At 36.9% G+C, this 13,670-nt stretch overlaps 1 protein-coding gene across 1 annotated transcript in view; it reads right to left on the bottom strand.

Annotated features, from left to right (window-relative positions):
* trpc4b (transient receptor potential cation channel, subfamily C, member 4b) overlaps nt 1-13,670 on the bottom strand; it is a 33,696-nt gene that overhangs the window by 2,974 nt on the left and 17,052 nt on the right. The window contains exons 2-6 of the mRNA XM_058799378.1: nt 6,651-7,169; nt 2,431-2,767; nt 2,121-2,260; nt 1,720-2,033; nt 36-231 (exon numbers count right to left, since the gene is read on the bottom strand). Of these exons, the coding sequence (XP_058655361.1) occupies nt 36-231; nt 1,720-2,033; nt 2,121-2,260; nt 2,431-2,767; nt 6,651-7,169 (1,506 nt within the window). The remainder of the gene's footprint in view (nt 1-35; nt 232-1,719; nt 2,034-2,120; nt 2,261-2,430; nt 2,768-6,650; nt 7,170-13,670) is intronic.

The following is a 13,670-nucleotide window of genomic DNA, read 5'->3' as shown; positions in this document are numbered from 1 at the left end:
ATTAGTGCTCAAGTCAGACCTTAGAATGAACTTACAGCGATATGCTGATAGGAATTGTTCATCATGGCAATGAGCATATTGAGGAGGACCACCAAGGAGATGATGTTATAGGTGCCAAACATGGTGGCACCCACAAATTCGGTGAACTTGTGGTCAGCTTGGACATTGGTCACATACAGATTGATCAACCCAAAAATGGACCAAAACAAAGACTGCAAGGTCTCAAATAACCTACAAACAGAGTACAAGCACTTTTTAAGATTAAACTGATTTATAGCTGGTGTAGTTGACAATGACAATAGATATATTAAAGAGATAGTTCACCCAAAAATGAAAATTCTGTCATTAATTACTCACCCTCATGTCGTTCCAAACCCGTAAGACCTTCGTTCACTTATGGAACACAAATTAAGATATTTTTAAAGAAATCCAAGAGCAGAAAGGTAGCAAAGGCATCATTAAAATAGTCAATGTGACATCCGTAATGTTATGAAGCTACAAGAATACTTCCAATGCACAATGAAAACAAAACGATGACTTTATTCAACAATTTCTTCTCTTCTGTGTCAGTCTCCGCAACATGTTCATGAGAGTACCACGATGCATCCCTAACAATGTCCTTACGACGTTTCTGGGACTTGAAGGTTTCAGTTACATTGCTGTCTATGCAGGGTCAGAAATCTCTCGGATTTCATCTAAAAATATCTGAACTCTTTCCCCGCCAGCGTTTTTTTAAAAAGTTGCCAGCCACCGCCAACATTTTTGATGATTTTCACCTAAATTTGACATCCCTCAGAATATTTTCTGCTATGAATATAAGAACATATTATATATCAAAATAAAGAACCAAGTCTCTGCTTTTAAACAAAAAAAAAAACTATTTTATTCTATCTTCATGTGTTCATGTTTTATCACCATTTGAATGCAGGTGGGTACCATCAAAAATACAACATTTTGGACAAAAAATGCATTTTTATCAAAGTAGTGCATTTTCATGCAAAATACATTCAGATGTCATATTCTTTCACCTGTAAATAATTATATGAATAATTTAAATTGCATTCAATAAACAGAACAAACAGACACACACACACACACACACACACACACACACATGATTATACACACACAGGCTACATACATGCATACATATACTGTACATGCATGCACACACACACACACACACACACACACACACACACACACACACATATATAGATAGATAGATAGACAGATAGAGAGATTACAACTACAGATGTTTCTGGGTCTGTAAATGCATCTCTCTCACTGACTACATCGTCCCGATCAGATTCAAAATGGTCAAAGCATGATCTACATAGGCTATGATCTATATATGATCTACATTTTCTCTGATCCTTCCATTTATGCCGATCATCTTCTATTCGCACCCTAAAGACCCGGAAGTCCCGTAACTCATTCAGGACATGCGCTAGGGCTTTCCTTACAGTAATACACCTAGAACACGGATTGCCGTAAAAACTCTTCAATAGTGGGGAAGCGTTGTCTCTTAATTGACGAGATATCTCGTCAATGGCGTTGAAAGAGTTAATTTGTGTTCCGAAGATGAACGAAGGTCTTATAGGTTTGGAACGACATGAGGGTGAGTAATTAATGACAGAATTTTCATTTCTGGGTGAACTATACTTTTAAGAATTAATATGAGGTATTAGATATTAGAAATTTTCCTCCAAGACTTACGTTGAGAAAGCGTTGTTTTGACGTTCACAGCGGATGCCTTTGCAGTTCATGCCATCACTACTCTCGTAGTAGAAGTAAAGCTGGTTGAGTCCATTAGCAAAGGCAAGCAACACCAGGCAGTAGATGAAGAGGAACTTCAGGATGTCCAGAAGCATCCGTCCTAATGATATCTGCAAAGGACCTAGGTGAGAATTGGCTGTGAAGAGTGAGATGAGGCGTAGAGAGCTGAAGATGTTGGCGATAGCGAACACCGCCTCAGCCACTAGTGTGGGGTGCCACATTTCCCAGGTTTCCCTGGGTTTGCAACCACTGTACTGATAGTAAAGACAAAAGTAACAGTTAGTAAGTAACTCTTGATCAATTTCCAAGCGATTCCCACCAGTGGTTGAGATGCAATGTACCTTAAAATACGCAACAATCTTCAGGGAGATGGTTGCAAGATACAGGGAATTCATCACAAAGTCCATGAGATTCCACCAGTCATGCATGTAATCCTGAAATCCACCATCCCACATCTGCTTGATCTCTGTCCATATGAATCCTGCAAGGGCGGCCAAGAAATTTTGTTGGTTTAGGTTCAAAGACCTTCATGGTTCTCTGGTCCAAGATTAACCATGAAAACATTGTATGGAGAACATTACAAGCCAATAGCTCAATTTAGGATCAGTTTATGGAACTATATAAGTTCTGAAGGGATCAGTTCTGTCTTACCTAGAACCCAGGGTAGGATCATCCACTCCACAGTGGTGGGCTTTGGACCTTGGCGATCAGGATTGTTAGAGACTATGTGCTGAGAGGCCAGCAGCAAGAGGAATAGGAAGGTCAGGTAGGAGGCTGTGTGGCAAATAAACTTGATGAAAGGCTTGCGGATGAACAAACCATAGCGGCTCTTGGGTGCCACCAGGTAACAGAGGGAGAGCAGGGGGAACATGAGGCCGATGAAGACACAGGTGATGAACTTGCCAGCCCAGTGACGTCTCCTCCAGCCAGGAAATTCATCATACCAGCGTGAGGCCAACAGCTGCTGGCAATTTGGCTGTGCTACAAACTGAGAGAGAAAAGAATAGAGGGAAATCACATGTTACTATCCAAGTATGAACAGGTGGCCTGGGAAACAAGCTGCCAACTCTGTAACTTTGCTTTTTCCCATCGTTTTCATCATCAGATCTCCCAGAATTTCCATTTCTACCATTTGCAAGACATACTAGAATTTTACATCTGTGTACGTATATTATATTGGCATAGTTTGTGTATGACATGGGACCTTTAACTTACAGAAATATCATTACGGCATGTATTCCACTCTAACTGAGCAATAAACTGTCCGTAAAATTAAGTTACAGCACAAGCAAACTATACATCAGTGTTTTCAGCATATTCCCCAAAGCCAGACTCCAGGATACTGTGTGAAGTGTGCATTAGTGTCTTATAAAGTCAGAATGATAAAGTGAACATGAACAGTGAGGCAGGAGGTCTGAGTTTCTTCCATTTGTTCCCCATCAGACTGCTGAGCCTCCTACGGAATAGTTAACATGTTGCTTCATACTTCATGAGATTCAAACACTTGCACAAAGATTTGCAATGTGATTCGACAACCACATTGTTGCAGCCAAAACAGTCCAAAAGAGCAGTGCCACCTATAAGTTGTAAAATCAATGTAAACAATTTCGATAAGAAATATACTGAAAACACATTTTTCAAATTTGTCCTGCAGTTTCAATTGATCCTCCCCAAATTTTTGTCGGGTCATCTTGAGGCCAAGCTGGTCCTTAGTTAGTAAAATTTTCTTAGGTAACAACAGTATAATCAGAAAAAACAGCAACTAAACTAAAATTAATTTTAAAATGAAATAAAATAAAATAAAATAAAAAACCTGAAAATGCAAAAATAATCACTAGCAGTAATCTAGAGATATTTCATGTGGCTATTTAAAGGATATTAAATTAACACACTATTATAACACTCTATAATTAACAAAATATTACACTTAAAATAAAAATTAAAAACTAAATTCTTACATAAAAAACAAAATAAAACTACATTCTAAATTCTTAAAAAAAAAAAAAACCCACTAAACTACAGTAAATCTCAGTCAAAGAATGAAAAATAACAAAAATGTAAATGTAAGCTGAAAGGACAAACTAAGAACAAAACAGGAAATAAAAACTAAATTATAATAACCATGTGTATATTGATCGCAAGAATACTGAATTAAAGCTTTGTGGTTTGACCTTAAAATGAAATTTAGTAGGTATGTGACTAAGTCATAACTATAAGCCACCTACTGGACAAAGCTGTAAATTAAACTTTGTAAATTCAATCAGCTTTTAATCTTTGCAAAAAACAAACAAATAAAAGAGATACAAAATCATTATTCTCTGAATCATGCTTAATGCAATGTTTATTTTTAATTATCTGCATAGCCAAGCAAATGCTACAGTACTTGCAGCCATATATTGACTCTTGCTCTTGATGCTTATTTGTTCTTCTCCATCATCCTCTTCATCTTGTCTCCTGTGATTTGCCCAAAGCCATTAGCGGAGCATCTAAAATGTCAAGCGGAAGTGGGAGGGCGCCTAACCAAATTACAAACAAATGCATCCTCATTACAGCAGAGCCAGGCGTTCTGGAGGCGATGAGGTCAAGTCTGAGATGATTTTAAGTGTTCTCAGTCAGGGCTGATTTGCACGGTGCAATCTGTTCTAACGCTCAACAAAAGGACTCTCTGTCACAGTGCTGCTGTACGAGCGAAGACTGTACGCACCTCAGCAGGACAAATAAGGCTACCACTTAAATAATAATAAAAAAAATCATGCTCAGTCTAGAGCATGTGTCTTTTTACTGCTGTACTCTATAGCAACAAGTGAAAAATGGGAAAAAAAACTTTATATAGTGCCATGTTCATTTATCAGGCTCTCAGAACTATACAACTTGAAAGCTTAACATAAAACATTTCCGAAATGTGAAGTGTGTGAACTTTAATACAAATTCCAAATCACAGTGCCTGTACATTATGAACTATTTAAGCACATAATTTGAAATGCTTCACCGCCACAATAAATACATAAATAAATAGTACAAGCATTATTAAAGGCAATGGTATTTTTCTTATCCATTCACAGCAAACAATATGCAACATGTTCTTTACTCTTACAATATAATGACTGATATCTTTTCATCTGAGCTAATACAAAGCATGCTGCATCTGATCTGAATTGTTCTCTGATATTATAGTTGACATCCACATGCACCGTTTAATTGGAGGCATTCTAGTAACATTTACAATAATAAGATTATGCTGATGTGGCTGTCACTGCCATTTCCAAAGACTGTGTGACTGCAGGAACAAATGCCATTTAATACGAACTTAATCACGTCTAATATAATCAAGAGCTGAGAAGAATATAACCAATGGATATTTAAGTAATTCGCATACAGTAAGCAACAAAGTGGATCTTTAGGGTGTAATGCCTTTGCAAAGCCAAAAGAGGGCAAAATAATTTCAGCAACAAGGCTCCAGGATGTCACAACTAATTGCTGCATTATTATAATTTCTTTCTTTCTTTATTTAGTTATATAAATAACTTTATTTATTTAGTTATTTATTAGTATATTAGCAACTTTTTGTTTTATGTTCACGCTGCATTAAAAAAGACAGAAATTAGGCTTGTGGACTATTTTCTAACCAAATTTGAATAGACTAAATTCAAGAGGCAATGTAATTAGTATGAATCCAAACTACATGCTGAAAGTGGATATGACTCCTCACTCCTACACTGCAATAAGTCATAACAGGTCAAAATGGCCCCTTTTATGAGATCTACATGGCGCTGAGGCATGTGATGACCTTGTCAACTGTGAAGAAAATTACTCGACTCTTAGTTTGGGCTTGTAACACTTCAGTGCTTTTGAATTAACTTACAATCTGGCTCACCTCAGGTATTGCTAAGAGGACTTTCTTGAGCATACAATATACGTGGGAGTTAATTTGTCCTTGGCTTAGTCAATCTTAGGGGAGATAGAATCACAATCTGAAAGAACTAATTAGCTTATTAAAACCTTAAATACATATATATATATATATATATATATATATATATATTTAAAAAGGACATTGTAGCTGTGCCTTAAAATATATGAATGTGGTTGAAATAAACCAAATGGCATTTATTTTAAAGTCAAGACAAGTTATCAATATTTTTTATAGCACTTTATACAAATTCAAATTCTGTTTCATTATTCAAGAATAATGAATTGTCAATTTAAAAAAAAAAAATCATTATTATTAAAGAAAGACAAGTAAGCAACATATCTGAAAAAAGAGAAAATTTTCAGGTTTCTAAAATAAGTACAAAAACTATTAATTAATTTCTAAATGATTAATAATTTATAAATAATAAATTAAATTATTAATACATTAATTAAAAAAATATATATATATCCTGAAGCCAGTTAGTTAAAAGCAGATGTTTTAATATTTGTTATTTAATGCAATAAATATATACATTTTAAGTGTCCAACTGTATGAAAATACAGTTGAGGTCAAAAGTTTACATCCCACTTTCAGAATCCGCAAAATGTTAATTTTACCAAAATAAGATGGATCATGCAAAATGCATGTTATTTTGAGGTCAATCTTTTCACACTGAGGACAACTGAGGGACTCATATGCAACTATTACAGAAGGTTCAAACGCTCACTGATGCTCCAGAAGGAAAAACCATGCATTAAGAGCTGTAATGCTGTATTATTTTCTCTTGTGGACTATATGTAAGCATCTTTTATGTGAAATATCTTATTCAAATAAACAATAACATGCATTTTGTATGATCCCTCTTATTTTGGTAAAATAATTAACATTTTGCAGATTCTGAAAGGGGGATGTAAACTTTTGACCACAACTGTACATGATTGGAATACCAGATCTGTACCTCTTTTTGGCGGTATTTGATAGCCAATTTCAGTCGAGCCAGCTCATTGTTGGCCTCATCTTGCAGCAGGTTGACATCATCACGGAAATTGAGGATCAACTCCAGCTCGCGTGAGGACCGGGTTTGGTCCAGGAGGTCCTTCGCAAAGCGTTTGCACTGATGGGAGAGCTCCTCGTATTCGGCCTTGAACTCGTTTTCAACTTTGCTGAGCTCCTGGAGCTCCCAGCTGAGCTGGAAGGCGGTGAGGAAAGGATCCTCGCTGGACAGGGCGATGAGAGAGGGGCTGGCCAGGGCTTTGTAGATGTTCAGACGGGAGCGTGAGTGCCGCAGACTGTCCACGTCTGAACTGGAGACGCACTCCACACAGTTACAGCGCACCTCGTGAGGCTGGGGGACCGACACACCTTTCTGCACCAGCATCTTGATGATCTCGTAGTTGTTGGTGTGGGCAGCCAGGATGATGGGAGTGATGTCAGGGGTGAAGTCTGAGAACTGTTTATCGAGCAGGATGGGTGGTACCTGGTCAGAAAATGGAAAAAATGGCTTAAATTAATCTGATAACACATACATACGCCATTCATTCTTTTTCACTACACAATGGCCCCAAAAACAATTAACGCATTTAGAAAACCAATATGAAAGTGAACCTGAACCTTGTTTTACAACTGAACATACCAAATACAGTATATTATAAAACGAAATATGTTATAATTCTTTTAATAAATGGCACTTTGTTTGATATTTTGTCATGTAATGCATAGTAAAAAAAAAAAAGTAATATATTTAAAATACAGTTATATCATACTAAGTATAGTTCAAATCCATTAACATTTTTACTGACATATTGCTGACATATTACTGATATGCAGTGTTGGGCTAGTTACTCAAAGAATGTAATATATTACTCATTACTAGTTACTCCTTTCAAAAGTTATATTGTTACTTTACTTATTACTTTCTGGCAACAGTAATTAGTTACACTACTAGTTACATTACTTTTTCTTCACACCCCATAGAAGTTGTAACTGTGTATCTTCCACATAAAATTCTTTGAGAATGTTACTAACAACATATTTCTGCCTCATCATTTGACCAAAATCCACATTGGATCGCAGTCAGAAGTTATTACAAACACTCAATAGTGATTGATAGTGGCATTCAAGTAGAAGTGTTGTATTCATCTCATTAATTGTCATGTGTGGCTTTAAGTAATTTTTCCGTTACCCATATGTGATTATATTTCGTTATGTATTTTATCAAATCACATGAGTTTGTAAGAAAATTAAAAAATATTTTTAATTATATTAATATAATGTACCACATGCTGATCAGAGGGATGTAATGCCAGAGTAAAGTAAAGCCACAACAGATCTTTTACATTGCCTCTTGAATTTAGTCTATTCAAATTTGGTTAGAAAATAGTCCACAAAATCAATATAATGCAATATTTCTATCTGCTGAATGTAAGCTTTTCCATATTCCAAGCTTGCCTGCTGCACTGGGGACATCACATGCATGTGCGAATCATGAAAATAAATCTAGAAATTATTTGATTGTTGGATTTTAAATCAGCAGGGTTGAGGCATTAAAAGTAACTAAGTAACTAAGCTGTTTTATAGAAAGTAACTGTAATATTATTACTGAAATCGTATTAGTAATTAGTTACACTACTAGTTACTGCAAAAAGTAATATTATTACAGTAACTGTTATTACAGCGTGACCAAGAACGTCACGCGCTTAACCACTTATTCTTAAAGGGAGAGAATTCACAACAGTAACTAAATTACTAGTAACTGCCCAACACTGCTGATATGTAAGGAATAATTGACGACGGGCCGTTGAATTATTAGAAAAATAATGCACACCCGAGGTGCACGCTGCCACGATTCAACGGACCGAAGTCAATTATTCCGTTCATAAGGTTGCCACACCTGAAGACATCGATCAGATGATATATTTCAAGGCATTAGTCCGGTTTTTCTACTTAAAACGCTATTGTGAGTAGGATTATTTCTTTCGCATCTCATCCAACACCTCCTGTTGCTAATTCCAAAACGTACTTTTAAACCTAGTAACGGAGGCTTGAGCCGTTAATGCAGTTAATGTTATGAGAAAGAGAGAGAGAGCGAGATTACCTCTGTGCATCATTCAATAGTGTTCGGCAGCAATGTCTCTAGTTATAGTGAAACTTTAAGTTCATTTTCTTCACGAACAGCCGTTGTTGTTACCTCGCTTGTGAGAAGTCATGTAGTTTTTAAGTTGTTAAACTATGTTACTGATAAAATCGTCAGAGTAGTGCTAACAACATTAGCGCTTAAAGGGATAGTTCACCCAAAAATGAAAATTTGATGTTTATCTGCCTACCCCCAGGGCATCCAAGATGTAGGTGACTTTGTTTCTTCAGTAGAACACAAACAAAGATTTTTAACTCAAACCGTTGCGGTCTGTCAGTCATATAATGCCAGTCAGGTTCCAACCCAAATTAAACTGTCCTGAGTGCATTCACAACATCCGGCGCGTGCTGCTCAACGTGCTCTGGCACATAGATATACCTAGAAATATACCTAGATACTTATGTATCGCGCCCATAGAAACAGTAGCTAATGAGGCATCTATGTGCCAGAGCATGTTGACGTGTCACGCGCCTGATGTTGTGAATGAGCTCAGGACAATTGGACGTTGTGTGTATCAGAGGTAAAAAAAAAATTATATAAATACTGTTCAGTTTCTTGCATAGACCGATCTTTTCGTGTCTTAAGGCCTCAATGAATCAGCCTCAGGGTTTAATTTGGTTTTGTCTGTGTATGGTTTTTCTTTGACTCTCAAAGCTTTGGAACGTTTGGAACCCATTGACTGGCATTATATGACTGACAGACTGCAACGGTTTGAGTTAAAAAATCTTAGTTTGTGTTCTACTGAAGAAACAAAGCCACCTCTTGGATGCCCTGGGGGTAAGCAGATAAACATCAAATTTTCATTCTTGGGTGAACTATCCCTTTAACCTGTGAGCAAACTGTCTGTGAGGGAGAGAGAGCGGGAGAGAGAGTATGTGCTTTCCATACATAATAAAACGTAATTTTGTGGCAAAACATGGACATGATCTGTTGTTTTTATCCTTTTGTTTACTATATTTATTTCGTTTGGCCAATGTCATTGTGGGTTTTGGTTCTTTTGCTGTAAGGACCTTTGAAATAACTCAAATAATTTGGCAAAGTGATATTGTCATGTAAACCGGGATTTGTACTTTCGCCTGGCTCCGCTTCTCGAGCCTCCGTTGACTGCTCGCGCACCTTCCCAAACCTTGTCGCGTTCGCCGTTGTACTATTCTTTGAAACGACAGGGGGCGACGAGGAGTAATTGTCCTCTAAAACCATCGGGAATCACCGGTGAGAAGATGTCATTTTCTGGTACAAGACTTCTCGCGTGATGAATGAGTTGATTAATTAATAGGCTTGTTTGAGATGCGCCTTGCCTCGCCTCCAGGCGAGAGTAGGCGGCTGCAGTGAGGGGAGGAGTGAAATAAGCGCAGTCAAGACGGACAGTTCTGCCCTCTCGAAGTGGAACAGATACCTACGAGATCAAAGGCAGATATCGCGTTATTCTCACAAATATGCTGTGCTGCTGATAAACATGATATAATTTCAGTTCTGTTGCTTTTATATGAATATAAAAATGATGAACAAGACACTCAAAGTGCTTGCTATTTAATTCCGTACAAAAGGCGTATTTATCATTAATTTTAATTTTAATTCAAACATGTATTTTAGATTTTTATAGAAACTATGACAACAATCACATATCTCACACAGAGATCGCACTATAGTGTTTGGGAATATTCATGCACAATTTAAATACATAATAGCATGAAATCAGATTAAAAAAATAAAACATTTTAGAAGAGAAAGCAGCATAACGGTTGTCTGAACCAATGAGCATTCAGCTGTGTCGTCAGTCAGTCGTTTCCCATCATGCTTTTGATCAGCGCAGTCGGTGGAGAGCAACTGCGCGCGACTGCTCAATCCGACACAGCCGCCTCGCCGTCGCGAGAGTTTTTTGGCACATGTCAGCATGACATCAGAGCAAGGCGGACGTGACTCGGAAACTTTTCTAACCGGCATGCATCTCGCGGTGATCGGTTCTGCGCAGATTTTGCTCATCTCAAACAAGCCTAATAATTTCTTTATGAACTGATTAAAATAAGCTTTTGGGTTTATTTCGCATCAAACACAAGACAACTTTAAGCAAGTAGTGTATAAATAGTGTCTACATTAATTCTAATTCTATTTTTATATAATAAAAATAAAACGTACTTGAATTAAAAAGTCTTGAACAAACTATGCAAAAAAAAAAAAAACAAAACAAAACAAAACAAGCATTGTTTTCCGTCAAAGCATCAAAAAGCACCTGATGGAGTTTGAACTTCACATTAAACTGCTTCTGTTTCACACAAATGCCGGCACAGACGTGCATGTTCGGCTAGAATCCTGCATCTTCGGAAGCGGAGCTGCGCGGAAAGTTTATGTTTTTTTTAAATTAAGTAATTTTTTTTTTCAACGCTTTGAACAATAACACAGAAAGGCATTCATAACTGGGAGATTTACAAATAAAGACTGAGATTACACTCAATTTTCATTCACACTCTACATCATATAGGCTAACACATTCAATTTAACATACAACCCCAAATCAGAAAAAGTTGGGACAGTATGGAAAACGCAAATAAAAAAAGAAAGTAGTGATTTCTAAATTTACTTTGACTTGTATTTCATTGCAGACAATATGAACACAAAATATTTCATGTTTTGTCTGGTCAACTTCATGTCATTTGTAAATATACATCCTTTCCTGTCATTCAGACCTGCAACACATTCCAAAAAAAGTTGGGACAGGAGCAATTTAGAGCTAGTAATGAGGTAAATTGGTTAAATAATGATGTGATTTGAAACAGGTGATGTCAACAGGTGATTGTTATTATGATTTGGTACAAAAGCAGCGTCCAAGAAAGGTCTTGTCCTTTAGGAGCATAGATGGGCCGAGGATCTCCAGTTTGCCAACAAATACATGAGAAAATGATTGAAATGTTTAAAAACAATGTTCCTCAAAGAAAGATAGGAAGAGATTTGGATATTTCACCTTCAACAGTGCATAACATAATTAAAAGATTCAAGGATTCTGGAGGAATTTCAGTGCGTAAAGGACAAGGGCGCAAGCCTAAGCTGAACAACCGTGATCTCCGATCCCTCAGGCGGCACTGCATCAAGAATCGTCATTCATCTATAAGCGATATCACCACATGGGTTCAGGACTACTTTGGCAAACCTTTGTCAAGTACCACAATACGTAGTTACATCCACAAATGCCAGTTAAAACTGTACTGTGCCTATGTTAACAGTGTCCAGAAGCGCCATTGACTTCTCTGGGCTCGGAGGCATCTGGGATGGACCATCACACAGTGGAAACGTGTACTGTGGTCAGATGAATCAGTATTTTTTGGGAGGAATGGACGCTGTGTGCTCCGGACCAAAGAAGAAAAGGATCATCCAGACTGTTACCAGCAACAAGTCCAAAAGCCAGGGTCTGTCATGGTATGGGGTTGTGTCAGTGTCCTTGGCAAAGGTAACTTGCACTTCTGTGATGGCACCATTAATGCTGAAAAGTACATAGAGATTATGGAGCACAATATGTTGCCTTCAAGAAGACATCTTTTCCAGGGACGTCCATGCATATTTCAACAAGACAATGCAAAACCACATTCTGCACACATTACAAAGTCCTGGCTGCGGAGGAAGAGGGTACGGGTACTTGACTGGCCTGCCTGCAGTCCCGACCTGTCTCCAATAGAGAATGTGTGGCGCATTTTGAAGCGCAAAATGCGACAACGAAGACCCCGTACTGTTGCCCACCTTAAGACTTGTTTGCAGGAAGAATGGGACAAAATTACACCTGAAACACTTCATCACTTGGTGTCTTCAGTCCCTAAACGTCTTTTAAGTGTTGTGAAAAGTAATGGCAACATTACAAAGTGGTAAATGCTTTACTGTCCCAACTTTTTTTGGAATGTGTTGCAGGTCTGAATGACAGGAAAGGATGTATATTTACAAATGACATGAAGTTGACCAGACAAAACATGAAATATTTTGTGTTCATATTGTCTGCAATGAAATACAAGTCAAAGTAAATTTAGAAATCACTACTTTTTTTTTTTATTTGCGTTTTCCATACTGTCCCAACTTTTTCTGATTTGGGGTTGTACAATAAAAAAAAAAAAAAACACTGGGGAAGAAAGAAAAAGAAAGGAGGTTTTCACATTATGAAACCAAAATCCTCTAAGGTATACAAATATCTTGCTTTGGGACTTTTCATCCCTCTTGAAGTCTCCAAATATATTACAAATTCCTCTTTAAACGCCACTAAACATGGGGGAGTTTTGAAAAATTTACATTTATGGATATAAAATTTTAGCAAAAGCAACAAATTATTTAATGACATCTTTTTATCCTTAAATAACAAGCCAAACTTACAGGTAATCTTTGGTGATTCCAACAGAATGCATCATTCCAGAATCTTTGTACCAAATTACACTGAAAAAACAAGTGTTCAACTGTTTCTATCCAAATTGCACAATCAGCATATGTTAGAATCCCCACCATTAAATCTTACTCTTAAAAATTATTTTGCAGGATAAATGTGATTCATAATTTTAAAGTGCACCTCTTTATATTTAGGGTTGACAGGGAATGTTGGAAAATTGGTTCTAATTTCAGACACTTTTTTTTTTTTTCTTTTCAAAATGATCAAATATATAAGATCTCTTTACTGGTCCTGGAAAACAACGTTGTAATAGACAATTCCTCAAAAGTCTGTTAGAACATTTTTTATCAGAAAAGTTAACATTTTATATCATAAGATCAGGCATTTTGGGAATTATTGGTGAATATTTTACTTGTTCCTTTACTAAATTAATCATCTGCAATGGTGTACTCTTAATAATTTTATCGTACATTTTAGGAGAGCAACTT

Source organism: Onychostoma macrolepis, chromosome 15 (assembly GCF_012432095.1).
Source record: "Onychostoma macrolepis isolate SWU-2019 chromosome 15, ASM1243209v1, whole genome shotgun sequence".
Lineage (NCBI taxonomy): Eukaryota > Metazoa > Chordata > Actinopteri > Cypriniformes > Cyprinidae > Onychostoma > Onychostoma macrolepis.
Note: the sequence above shows the minus strand (reverse complement) of the source record. Positions and strands in the feature narration are given on the sequence as shown.